Here is a 14,731-nt window from a genome sequence, read left to right as displayed (position 1 = left end):
AAAATTAGAAGTGATAAGCATACTATCTTGTGCAAGGAACACACATAGTAAGGGAAATAGCTATTACTCTTCTTTTGTGAAATGGGGATAATATTTTCTTATAAGAGGGTAAGAAAATTAAAGGAGACATGTTTCTAAGCATGGTTCTGGAAGCTATATTAGTGCCCTTTTCCTCTTGGGTGCCTTGGGCTGTGTCTAATTTGGATTCACGTGTTAGTTACCTTACTGAATTGTAAACTCCTTGAGGGCCAAGTTTATGTCTGATGAGTCTTGATAGTAGGGTGCTTTGGATTTAAGAATATACTGAAAGTGGTTGCAAACTGAATTAGCCCTCAAAATATAATTCTAATTACAGTGGTAAAAGGTTTCGTTTTTCTTTTGCATATTAATTATCAAGTCCTTGTGTAATGCTAGTCAGCAACTATTCCTGCAATAAAGGACCCTGTTACTTTTCCTCTTCTGTCATTTGGAAGTCTCTTAAAATCTTTGTTAACCTTAAGGAACAACTTAGATAACAATAACACAAGATACTGATTCCTATTCTGTCACTTACCTTTCCTTCTGGAGTAACTTGAGTTAAGTTAGAGTGAAAAGAATTATTTGTTACGTATCTTCTCAAGACTGTCAGTTTTCAGTCTTCCTTGTGTCTCCATCTCATATTTTTTAATCCTAGGATTTGAAACCATTGTTATCAGGAAGTTATTATGTGACCTGAATAAATGAGGCTTTGAATGAATGAATATGCAGTCGTTTGCATCTTTCATTTCTAATCAGTCAAGTTTAGCATTTATCTTGCATTAACAGATTAACTTGATCTTGCATTTAACAGATGTTTGAAGTAGCAAGATCCTTTCTCTAATACATGTTAACAGAATCTGTTTTTTTAATTTTGGTATCACTAATATACAGTTACACGAGCAACTTTGTGGTTACTAGATTCCTCCCATTATCAAGTCCCTACCACATACCCCATTACAGTCACTGTCCATCAGCATAGTAAGATGCTATAGAATCAGTACTTGTCTTCTCTGTGCTATACTGCCTTCCCTGTGCACCCCCACCCGCACATTACGCGTGCTAATTTTGATGCCCCTTTTTTCCCTTCCCACCCATCCTCCCCAGTCCCTTTCCCTTTGGTAACTGTTAGTCCGTTCTTGGGTTCTGTGAGTCTGCTGCTGTTTTGTTCCTTCAGTTTTTTCTTTGTTCTTATACTCCACAGATTAGTGAAATCATTTGATACTTGTCTTTCTCTGCCTGGCTTTTTTCACTGATCATAATATCATCTAGCTCCATCCATGTTGTTGCAAATGGTAGGATTTGTTTTCTTATGGCTGAATAATATTCCATTGTGTATATGTACCACCTCTTCATCCATTCATCTACTGATGGACACTTAGGTTGCTTCCATTTCTTGGCCATTGTAAATAGTGCTGAGATAAACATAGGGGTGCATATCTCTTTTCAGAATCTATTCTTAGATGAATTTCAGTTAAGGGGAAAGGATATGTACTTAAAGTAATCTTCAAGGCCAGAAGTATGTTGTGTACAAATATTTTCACATGAAGGATATAGACCAGTATGCCCTTATTGGCTTTACTTTCTCATTTACTGGCTTCTCTTCTGACAAATCTTAGGTGGCCCATTGTTACCTTAAGCACATTATGACTTCAATTGTTTCATCATTTCTCCAGTCTCACCATTTCTCCACCTCTGTTCTGCACAGCTTTCCTGGGTCAGTGAAGGCACCTTATTTTCCTAGTCACCTGGACCCAAAGGCTTTGAGTCTTGACTCCTCCCCTGCATTTATTTATTATGCATATGAGTTCCTGGAACTGGGTTCTGTTTCCATTTTCCTCTACATACTTTTATATTTTTTCCTTCCTTCTCAGCTCCTTTGCTGTCACTTTTTTTTTCTAGACTGCTTCAAAACCCACTAGCTACTTATTTTGTTTTTACCTTTCTATCCACATTGCTCTTCAATTAATCATTCTTAAGCATGGCTTCTATTTTGTTCCTTTTCTGCTTGAAGTGGCTCCCTGTCTTAGAGTAAAACACCCTGACTTTTGGGTTAATTTTCTCTATCAAACGCTCTCTTCTCACTGCTCCCTAACATAATCCTCTTTTGGGCTAGGCTAGTCTTTTCCTTGCATTACCCTTATATATTAAGAAAAAATTAAGGGATTGGAAAGGGAACTTGCTTAAAGATGATAGTATTTAACTTTTCTTATGAAAAGTTTCAAGTATATACTTCAGTAGAGATTAGTATAACGAATTTCCGTGTAGCTTATTCACCCATTTCAGTAACTATCAACCTTTTGCCAATCTTGTTTTATATACTCATGTCCCCCCAATTTTTTTTGCCTGAGGGTCTTTTAGAGCAAATTCCAGACATCATTCACCCAGAAGTACTTCTATTTGCATCTTTAGAGGTAATTATCTGACAGTTTACTTAGTGCGTATCATCTCTGCAGTTTCCCTGTCAGTTGGCAATCCAGTTTGATTGTACTTTTTGGGTTCAGAAGGTTCCCCCACTATGTTTGGCCTCCATGTCATTTCTTCTCAAGGCCTACCCTACCATGGAGAGCTATACTATAGCCATTCAGATATTTGAAGAAGTTGGTGTCTATTAGACTTTCTGGTATACCTGTCACAGCAAACATAGCACAATTTGAGCAGAGTACATGTGTAATAATTTCTTTTTAAATTAGGACACTTGGGGTTCAGAACTTTGACCTAGATCTAATTTGTATCAGTGGAATAATTTAGCTACAGCTCTAAGTTTCTTACCAGACATTTTGGTTTTGCATTTTACATTAGCCATTGCTTTAAAAAACTTGGGGACTTCGAAGTTTTGTGCCTTAAAAAGGCAATGTTATTGGCAGACTGATTATGTGAAACTTAACCTGAAATTTTAATTTATGTTTTACTTAGTTTACTTTTTCTCTAAATTTAATGCTTCTAGTGAAATAAAACTACTTTTCTTTTTTTTAGATAATTATTTTTTATTGAAGGGTAGTTGACACACAGTATTACATTAGTTTCAGGTGTACAACACAGTGATTGAATATTTATATACATGATAATTCTAGGTACCAGCTATCACCATACCAAGTTGTTACAATATTTTGACTATATTCCTTATGCTATACATTACATCCCGGTTACTTACTTATTTTACAATTGGAAGTGTGTACTTTTTTTTTTTTTTTTTTTTTGTGAGGGCATCTCTCCTGTTTATTGATCAAATGGTTGTTGACAACAATAAAATTCTGTATAGGGGACTCAATGCTCAATATATAATCATTAATCCACCCCAAGCCTAATTTTCATCAGTCTCCAATCTTCTGAAGCATAACGAACAAGGAAATAAAACTACTTTTTCCTTGTTTACACCAGTACTTGTCATTACTTAGTTTTTAAAGGCTGGCAATTTTTTTAAAAAGTGATTGGAAAACAATGAAATATACACACAAAACTCAAGTTGCTCATAAATTTACCACCCAAAGATAACTAGTTTTAACATGTTGCTGTCTTCTAGTCTTGTTTGCACATATTTGTTTATGTGTTTGTTGAATTATACACAGAATAATTTTTTTAATGTTATGTTCCTGCCATACCCTTGGGCCACAGTAGCAGATCCTAGTGTTTTGTTACTTGTTTGTTAAGTCCGGCCTATAAACAAAATCAAACAAACTTCAGTCCAAATTGTAGTGCTAGTGGCATGTTTTATCATTGTTTTGGTTTCAACTATAAGTGCTTAGTTTAGGGCAAAAGTAATGGGAGTACTTATTACTGTCAAGTAAATAAGGGCCAACTTTGTATATCAGATTGACTATTGACTTAGCGTTTAAAAATTTTAGACTTGAGACTTCAGAAAGTTGGAGGGTTCTCTGTATGCTACATGGAAGATAGGGTTCAAGTTTCGCTTTTGACCCCATTTTGATTTTTCCCCTCATCTCTGGGGTATGGTCATGCAAATTCCTGTTTCCCTAGGGCTTGACATAGAATAGATGCTTAGTGTATTATGCCAAATATGGCTGCTTTTGCTGTGAGCCAGGTATGGTTTGAACACACACGTTGCCTATACATTATTATTAGTAATCTATTGCTATGGAACATGTTACCTCAAAATTTAGCAGCTTAAAAAAAAAAGCACATTTATTCAAATAGTTTCTGTGATCCAGGAATACAGGAGCAACTTAGCTGGGTAGTTTTGGCTCAAGGTCCATCCTAAGATTGTAGTCATTGAAGGCTTAATTGAGACTGGAGGACCTACTTCCAGGATGATTCACTCATATGGCTGTTGTCAGGAAGTTTCAGTTCCTCGCCGCATGGGCCGCTCCGTAGAGCTGTTTGAGTGCCCTAATAATATGGCACCTGGCCTCCTCCAGAGCAAGGAGAGAGATCCAGTGCCTTTTATGACCTAGTGTAGGAAGTCACAGACTGACAGTTCTACTTTATCCTGTTTTTTAGGAGTGAGTCACTAAGTCCAGTCCATATTCAAGAAAAATTAGACCACACCTCTTGAAAGGAGTATCAAAGAATCTGTTTCACACATTTTAAAACCACATAGCATGTGTTGGGTACATAAACTTCCAATTGATTCATATGCACTGTTGGGGTGACTTTACCCAAGTGAGCCACATTTTTAATAGGCCTTTGTGTTAATTCTGATACACAGTAAAATTTGGGAGTTTTAGTCATAAGTAGAGAATACCATGTTCATGGATCAAAAGAGACAATAGTGTTTTGATGTTTTCTTCTCTCCAAATGGTCTTAATGAACACAAACGCTCAGTTGGCTTTTTTTCTTCTTCTTCTTCCTTTTTTTTAAGAAATTGATAAACTGAATCTAAAACTTCTATGGAAATTCAGAAGACATAGACAAGCCAAAACAATTTTGAAAAAGAACATAGCCAAAGTATTTATATTACCTGATTTCAAAACTTACTATGAAAAAAAAAAACCCTTACTGTGAAGCTGTAGTAATAAAGATGTTTGTGTAAGAATAGAGCCAGAAATAGATCTACAATATATAGTCACTTCATTTTCAGTAAAAAGGCCAAGGCAATTCAATGAAGAAAGGGCCATCTTTTCAAAAAATGGTGTCAGAACAACTAGACATTGTTATAGAGATCTGTAAAACTCCTAGAAAAAAATATTCATAATACATACATCTAACAAAAAAAATATAATCCAGAATGTATAAAGAACTCTTAGAACTCAGTAATAAGAAAACACACGTGTTTTTTTAAGAGAGAAGGTTTGAAGATATTTTACCAAAGAAAGTGTGAATGGCCAATAAGCACTTGAAAGACGCATATCATTTAATCAGGAAACTGGATTAAAACTATAGTGAGATACCACTACACACCTGCTTGAATGATCAGAATTAAAGACTGATAATACTAGGTGTTGGTGAGAATTTTTAGCAGTTAGAACTCTAATGCATTATTAGTAGAAATATGTAATGGTACAACCACTTTGGAAGCAGTTTGACACTTGCTATAAAGTTAAACTTACTCTTACCATATGAACCGTAATTTTACTAAGTATGTACTCAAGAGAAATGAAAATGTGTCTACACAGACTTGCATATGAATGGTCATAGAATTTTTCATAATAACCAATGTCTGGAAACAAGTATCCATCAACAGATGAATGGATAAATAAATTGTAGTTTACCTATCCAGTGGAATACCATTCAGTCATAAAATCTAACCAACTACTGATACATCCAGCAATATGAATGGATGTCAGAAATATGCTGAGTGAAAGAAGTTGGACATGAGAGTAAATCCTATATATGATTTCATATGAAACTCTAGAAATATGTAATCCAGAGTGCTAGCAGAGCAGTAGTTGCTTCAGATGGAGAGGTGGAAGATGGGGATTGACTGGGAACAGGCGTAAGGGAAATTTTGAGATGATGGAATTGTTCTAAACCTTGAATGTTGTGGAAAATACACCTGTAGGGATGTTTTTAAGACTTACTACACTTTATCTTTGAAATTTTTATATCTTACTATGTAGAAATTATACTTCATTAAAGTTGATTTAAAAACATATCTCTCGAGGTTTGACTTTTCCATAAGTTGCATAGGTAACCATCTCACCTGGAGAGTCAGTGTTCAAGATTTATGCCTTGGTATCATTTACAGCCTAGTCTTATAGTACCAGGTTTAGGGAAGAAAATGCCAAACAAACTGTTGCTCCCTTTTAAAATAGATTGAGTCACTCTCCCTCTGCATGTTTTTAATACACATCTTGGTTTTACAGGCAGGGTAATGGAATGCCTTGTTTGGGCTGCTTTGAGAAATCTTCCCTTCCGATGGAATGTGTTATTGTGGCTACCAGGCCATTTGAATCCTGTCATTGTGCTTCTTGAACAGCTTGCCGAGGCAGGTGGGCAGGCGATAGCTCATGACTCCTCTTAACTGACTAATTTCTTATGATTGCAGATTCTCATAAACACAAAGATAAACATAAAGATCGAGAACACCGCCACAAAGAGCATAAGAAGGACAAGGAGAAGGACCGAGAAAAGTCCAAGCATAGCAACAGGTAAGGGTTGAACTAGCAAGTCCCTCAGTATTTATCAATATGTGGGCTGTGGCTTGGCTCACTTGGAATAGGCCTTAACTTGAGCCACAGGTAAATAGCATGAATATCAAAGAAAGCCAGAGTATTTAATTCCAGAATTGTAGAAGGATAGCCTTGATAATTCAGGTCTTAACTGGGGATGCCATTGTTCAGATCATGATGTACAGAGAAAGTATGGTGAATTTTCTTTCAATATATACCTCATTAAAAATATAATTTTTAACTAAATCAGCTGTCAAGTCATTGTAACACATTGTGGCATTTGATCAAGAGAGCTTGCCTTGATAAAAGGTGACTGGATTGGAGATTAATACATATTTTTTCTTCTATACTTTAAAGGATTAAACCAAAAATTCTTAACTTGGGCTTCCATGGTCTGTTAACACCTGAAATCATATGCCAAAGGTTGTGTATATGAGATTTTCTTGGAGAAGAGAGCATTCCTAGCTTTCAGCAGGTTTTCAAGAGTTCAGGTTTCACAAAAGCCAATGACCAATGTAAATGAAACTCAGTAGCTCTGTTTTCTGGGATCCAAGCCTGAGAAAGATGAGTTCTTACTAATTTTGCCATTTTTTGGTGTTGGAGGCAAGTGATTAAGCCCAAAGACTACGGCATCTTTCGATGTAGGACCACTTGTTGAAAGTAAGGACTTAAATTTCCATTTTGAGTTACAGGCAGTTGTCAGTGAGAAAGCCATTTGGTATTCCCAGAGTAGCCTAAGTTTTGTTAGAAGGGAATGTAAAGATCAATCATTCATTGGAACAAGTGCCTCTAGCCTCCAGTGTCTTGGAAATACTTCATTAGCTTGGCTTATTGTCTGTAGACAAGTTAAAAGTAAGAATTGCTTTCTAAGTCTTTTCTTTTAATGTATCATTAAAATTTCAAAAAATTTTTTAGTGAATTCTTTTTGTGAATAAGTCTTTATGAATCATTAAAATAACCAGATCAGTTTTCTCTAGGGGAGATGGGACATTTCTTTGTGAATCTACTACTCCTGTGGTCTTTCTTTCACTCATTACTTGCTACTTTATCATCTAGCTTCCACGTTCATTACTCTAGTGTATTTAATCTCTGGTTGAATCTGGTCTTGGTTTACTGGCATCTTTTCTTCTCCATATGTCAAGCCCAATAATAATTACCAAAGTAGGTTTAAGAGCAAAGAATATTGCCAAGAATAAAACTCATTTTCTAATGATAAAAAGATACCAGTTAATCAGGACACAACAATTATAAATGTTTATACACTAATATCAGAGTTTCAAACATATGAAGTAAAAATTGATAAAACTGCAAAGAGAAATTACACAATTCATAATTATAGTCAGATTTTACTACCTCTTTCTCAATTGAGTGTAATATAAGCAGAGAAAATCATTAAGGATGTAGAAGACTTGAACATGATCAACCAGCTTCATTTAGTTGGCATTTATAGATTGTTCCACTTAACAACAGCAGAATACACATTCTTCTCAAAAGCACATGAAACATGTGCCAAGATATATCATACTCTGGACCCAGCCCTCCTCCTTAAAATTGAAACTTCAAGACTGAGAGTGCTTGGCTTTCATGTCTCCATTCTCGTCCACCTTTCTGACCACGTTTTTCATCTCTGCTAATGTGCACAGTGATTCTCTGACAGTCTTTGGCTCTCTTCCTCTGCTACCTTGCTTACCATTTACCCTACTCTCGTGTTCTATATCCAGTCTCCCTGAACTTTTCAGTTCCTCAAACACAGTGTATTTTCTGGTACCTCTAGAACTTAAAACATGTTGTTACTGGTTCTGGATACTCTGTTGCCCTCTTAATATCATTGTTTGAGTTGCAGCTTAGTCTTTACTTCTTCTAGCTATCCTTTCTGCCACTCCCTCATATTAAGTGCCATGCCTGTGTGCTCTCTGGCACAGTGAATATATCCTTACCATAGTAATTGCCAAGTTGTGTTCATGTTGTAATTGTCCCTTTACTTTTCTATAGTTCCCACTAGACTCTTAAGGCCCCTGGGAGCAGAGCTGGAGTCTGTTGTATTCATTTACATCAAAGTTTAGTATAGTATAGTACTTGGCAGATAGCTGGTACTTAGTATATATTTATTGAATCAATGAGTGGATAACCTATGGATACACCAGATACTATCATCTCTCTTCACATATATTGTTCCGTTTGTCCACCCCACTTTCAAACAAATGTTTTTGTGTGTTTATGGTAAAATATGCATGACATAAAGTTTGCTGTTTTAAGGCATTAAGTACATCACAGTTGTTGTACAGCCATCTCCAGAACTTTTTCATCATCCCAAATGATCTCTGAACCCACTAAACAGTACCTCTGCATTCTCCCTTTCTCCATCCCATGGCAACTTCTACTTTGTATCTCTATGAATTTGCCTATTCTAGCTACCTCAGTGGAATCATAAAATATTTGTCCTTTCTGTATCTGGCTTATTTTTTTAGTAAACTGTTTTCAAGGTTCATCCATGTTACCCATGTTGTTGCTTATCTGAAGTCCATTCCTTTTTATGGCTGAATAATACTCCATTACATGTCTCTACCACTTAAAAAAAAAATCTATTCCTCTGTTGATGGACACTTCAGTTGTTATGGGTGAACAAATATCTTTTTGAGTCCCTGCTTTCAATTTGCCCTACTCTCATGTTCCATATCCAGTCTCCCTGAACTTCTTTTCAGTTCCTCAAACACAGTGTAGTTTCTGGTACCTCTAGAACTGATGTAGAAGTAGAATTGATGGATCATGTCAGACAGGTACTTTTATCATTTGCCATATTTATGCTATTCTAGTTGACTGGAGATGCCAGATAAAAAGGAGGTAATCTTCGAGCATGAAGAAGTTTATCATCTGAGGAAAATGGTTATAAATCAGATGAAGAAGTGGCTTATTTTTATGTTAGCAGATATCTATCCTAAAAGACTTTAAAAAGAGGCTAATATTTAAAATGTAGTCTTTTTAAAGTTGATCCATTCTTCGGCACAATTTACTTTACCAACCATAATTTACAGTTGTGGTAGGTGAAAAGATTAGAAGTGGCATTAAAGGGTTAAGGACGTAAGTTTGGCCCTGCCCTGTTTTACCAAAATCTCCTTTTTAAAAATAAAAGATGTGACTTCTGGGTCCTTTTTGTTGAGAAGTCCACAGTAGCTTAATCACCTCTGTTTCGTAGAAGGCCTCATCCTGGTCCATTGGTTTAGGTATTGTGTGATCTCAGCAGGATTACCTAATCTTCCTCAACTCAGCTTCCTCATATTAATACCTGCTTCAGAGGGGACCCATAGGAATCGATAAGTATAAAAGCTCTTTAGCTGTGAACTGCTCTACAAATGAAGTGATCTTTGGTACATATACTAAAAGCATACTTTCCAAAGATTACAGCATAGGCAAATTCGGCAATATATTCTACACAGTTTTCTGTCATTTAACATTTTGTTTCTCATCAAAATATTTAAGAAAATAGCCTTTTTTGCCAAGAGGCATTGGCAAAACTTGGCCTAAGTCTGTTTTCATATGACTAACTCTAGCCTTGGGTCTATAACTCATGTGTAGATGAGTTTCAGACACTTTAACCAGGTGATGTATTGTAAGCAGCCTCTATAAACTTCCTGTTCTGACCTTTGCTGACATATTACCTTTTGCAGCAGAACAACTGTATTGGTTATTTTCCAGTAAAATCTTGTATATCATGTTACCTAATGTCTTGATATTTCTGGTAGTTTTGGGTTTCTTCACTTTTCTTCTGTAGCAGATTAAGGGAACCTTGAGGGTTGTTTAATAATCTCTGAAGCCCAGAGATTGGCATGTTCTGTTAGAAAATGCTTAACTTTATTCCAACACTTTGCTCACGAATCCTGCCTAATTTTGTGGCTATTAGGAGGAAACAAATTTTATAGTAATGTATTTCTATGTTCTGTCCTTCTGTGCTAGATATTAGCATCAATTATATCTCATTAGACTATACTTGGACACACTTAGCAGGCATCTTTCTCCTGTCTGGTAACATGTACCCCATATTTGGAGTGTCAGAGAATGGGAAACCAATCTGTCTTCTGAGACAGAATGGGATGTAGACTCACCCCTCAGGAGATCCCATCTCATTCATTTGCTTTTTCCTTCATTATTCTCACTAAAGGTACAAAACAAAAGAGAGGATATTAAAGATCATTCTATGTTCCCCTTGTGTGAACAGGAATCCAAGATGACATGTCCAAAGTCACATAGCAACAAGGTGGCAGAGCAAGGATGAGAGACCCAGGGCTTCTGATTCCCGGCATATTTTTCTCCGACTACATTATTCCTTTCAGGGGGTGTAAAAGTCCCACTCCCTAAGGAATGTTAGTTGTATAGCTAAAAACCAACAGTTTTTAAATACAAGCACCTCCTTTACATAAGCAAGTGGTAGGAGCTCAGATTTTAAAATGCCAGATATTTCAGGTACCACCTCTTCCTGTTTGGGCCCCAAATCCCTCAAGTTATTGGCACTAGAATTATTAATCTCATTAAGGTCTGATCCAAAGAAAATTCCATCTCTGACAATCTCCCGCTTGATTTGTAACATCATAGGTAGAGTTTATATACCAAAGTCAAATAAAAACAATTTGTTCTTTTCTTTTTCTCTGACTGCTGCTTTCTGTTAGCATTGATATTTAGCACTTTAGGTTCTTTTAAAATACATACATAAATCCTCTCAAAAGAACAAGGGAGAAACAAGATGTTGGTGTGAGAAGTGAGGCAGAAACCTCCTCCCCAAACCACAAGTAACATGAAAATACAGCAAATAGAACTAATCCTGAAAGAGCAACCAGGAAAAAAAAAACTGCAAGAGGTGGCCTACATCTCAGGAAAAGAGGAAAAGGACAAGTAACAAAGTCATGATCTGGTGGGACCCAAGCTCTCCTTCCACCCCAGCACACCAGCGGGAGGAAGAAAAACAGAGCGGGGAGGGAGTAGAAGCCCAGGACTGCTAAATACCCACCCCTGAGGATCTGCTCTGGGAGCACAAACCCACATTACGTGGTGCTGTGGAGATTAGAGGGGCTGGAAAGCAAAGACAGGTGGGATACTTGGAGAGACTAAGATTCTAGCAACTTGGGGAAAAACAGGTATTCACAACTGGCCACTTTGGGACAAAAGAAAGGTGGGCACTTTGAAAGACTTACCAACAGCGAAAGGGCTACTAAATGGTCAAGAATTACACAGAGCTTGCTGCTCAGGAGAAAGGACAGGTGGACAAAATCATCCTGGCACACTCAGCCCAGCAGGTTGGGAACTTTCAGGAGCTTCATGGGCTCCATCCCCCGGGCTGGCAATGCAGACTGAGGCCCCCACTGCAATAAGCAGCCTGCAGCTCCTTCCTCCCAGCCAGCACCACTTCACAAAACTGTTACCCCCACCATTGTGCCAGGCCAGCTGGAGGGCAGCCCTGCCTGTGGCAGCTATAAGGGTATAGCATAGAGGCTCCTCCATGCCACTGGCCCTCACAGTAGAGGCAGACACTGCAGTCAGGAAGCAGGAAAGAGCTCTTTCCTTCCAGCAGGCACTGACATCACGTGCCTGCAACCCCTGCTGTTGCTCCAGAAACTGGGCAGCTACAGAGAGTAGAGCTTCTGGGCAATAGAGGATGCTGACAATACAAAGTTCTTATTCCATGGTAATCATTAAGAATATGAAACAGCAAAAGAACCTGGTACAAACCCAGATCCCTCAAACACCAGAAAGAGGGCTCAGTGAAACTGAAATCACCAATCTTCCTGATAAAGATTTCAAAATAAAAATCATAAAACATGCTCAAGGAGCTACAAAAAAATATTCAAGACCTCAGGGAGGACTTCAGGAAAGAGATAAAAACTTAGAAAAATACAGTCTCTGAAATGAAATATACAATGGAGAGATTTAAAAGATTAGATGAGGTAGAGGAGATGGTAAATGAAATAGAAATTAGAGAACAGAAATACAAAGAAGCTGAGGCACAGAGAAAAAAGGATCTCTGAGTGAAAGAACATTAAGAGAATTGTGTGACCAATACAAATGGAACAATATTTGCATTATAGGGGTATCAGAAGAAGAGACAGAAAAAGGAAAAGTGACTTTGAGAAGGTGATTGCTGAGAACTTCCCCAGTCTGGGGAAGGAAATAGTTTCTCAGGCCATGGAAGTGCACAGATTTCCCAACATAAGAGACCTGAGGAAGACAGCACCAAGACATGTAATAATTAAAATGGCAAAGATGAAGGATAAGGACAGAATATTAAAAGCAGCCAGAGAGAGAAAAAAGATCACATACAAAGGAAAACCCATCAGGCTATCATAAGACTTCTCAGCAGAAACCTTACAGGCCAGAGGGAATGGCATGAGGTATTTAATACAATGAAGCAGAAGGGCCTTGAACCAAGAATACTCTACTTGACAAGATTATCATTTAAACTTGAAGGAAGGATTAAACAATTTTCAGATACACAAAAGCTGAGAGAATTTACCTCCCACAAATCTTCTCGACAGTGTACTTTTGGAGGGACTGCTATAAATGGAAGTACCCCTAAGACTAAATAGCTTTTACCAGAGAAAATAAAACCACAATAAAGGAAGTAGACTAATTAATTATTAAGCAAATGCAAAATTAAATCAAGTACCCACAAAGTAAGCCAACGGATACACAGAGAGTACAGAATATGACACCTAATTATATAAAGAGTGGAGGACTAAGAAAAATAAAGGAGAAAGAAAAAAAAAAACCTTTAGACTCTGTTTGAAATAGGGTAACAAGTGAGTTAAGTTAGACTGTTAGATAGTAAAGAAGCTGTTCTCGAATCTTTAGTAACCATGAATCTAAAGCCTGCAATGGCAATAAGTACGTATCTATCAATAATCACCCTAAATGTAAATGCACTGAACACACCAATCAAAAGACACAGAATTATAGAATGGATAAAAAAGTAAGACCCATCTACACGCTGCCTACAAGAGACTCACTTCCAACCCAAAGACATATACATACTAAAAGTGAAGGGATGCAAAAAGATATTTCATGCAAATAATAGGGAGAAAAATGCAGGAGTTACAGTATTGTATCAGATGAAATAGACTTCAAAACAAAGAAAGTAACAAGAGACAGAGAAGGACATTACATAATGAAAAAGGGATCAGGCCAACAAGACAATATAACCATCATAAATATCTATGCACCCAACATAGGAGCACCCAAATATTGAAACAAATACTAACAGAATTAAAGGGGGGAAGTAGAATGCAATGCATTCATTTTAGGAGACTTCAACACACCAGTCACTCCAAAGAAGAGATCAACCACACAGAAAATAAGTAAGGACACAGAGACACTGAACAACACATTAGAACAGATGGACCTAACACACATCTACCGAACACTGTGCCCAAAAGCAGCAGGACACACATTATTTTCATGTGTACATGCAACATTTTCATGAATAGATCATATACTAGGCCACAAAAAAAGCCTCAGTAAATTCAGAAGGATTGAAATTGTGCCAGCCAGCTTCTCAGACCACAAAGGTATAAAACTAGAAATAAATTAAGGGAAAAAAACAAAAAGCCCACAAACACCTGGAAATTGAACAACATGCTCCTAAATAATCAGTGGATCATGATAAAATCAGAAATCAAGCAATATATGGAGACAAATGAAGACAACACCCCAAAGTCTGTGGGATACAGCAAAGGCAGTTCTAAGAGGCAAGTATAGCAATATAGGCTTACCTCAAGAAAGAAAAACAATCCCAAATGAACAGTCTACAATTACAATTAATGAAAGTAGAAAAAGAAGAACAAAAGGAGCCCAAAGTCAGTAGGAGGAACATAATAAAGATCAGAGCAGAAATAAAATTGGGAAGAATTAAACTATAGAAAGAATCAAAGAAACCAGGAACCGGTTCTTTAAGAAATAATCAGATAAACCCCTAGCCAGGCTTACCAAGAAAAAGAGTGTACACACATAAACAGAATCAGAAATGAGAAAGCAAAAATCACTATGGACACCACAGAAATACAAAGAATTATTAGAGAATACTATGAAAAATTATATGCTAACAAAGTGGATAATCTTCAAGAAATGGACAAATTTCTAGAAAAATACGATCTTCCAAGACTGAT

At 36.9% G+C, this 14,731-nt stretch overlaps 1 protein-coding gene across 1 annotated transcript in view; it reads left to right on the top strand.

Moving 5' to 3' along the window:
- TOP1 (DNA topoisomerase I) overlaps positions 1-14,731 on the top strand; it is a 92,382-nt gene that overhangs the window by 21,061 nt on the left and 56,590 nt on the right. Inside the window, exon 3 of the mRNA XM_017676426.3 lies at positions 6,461-6,563. Within this exon, the coding sequence (XP_017531915.1) occupies positions 6,461-6,563 (103 nt within the window). The remainder of the gene's footprint in view (positions 1-6,460; positions 6,564-14,731) is intronic.

Source organism: Manis javanica, chromosome 5 (genome assembly GCF_040802235.1).
Source record: "Manis javanica isolate MJ-LG chromosome 5, MJ_LKY, whole genome shotgun sequence".
NCBI classification, from domain to species: Eukaryota; Metazoa; Chordata; class Mammalia; order Pholidota; family Manidae; genus Manis; species Manis javanica.
The sequence above is the reverse complement of the archived record's forward strand: the minus strand, read 5'-3'. Positions and strand labels throughout refer to the sequence as shown.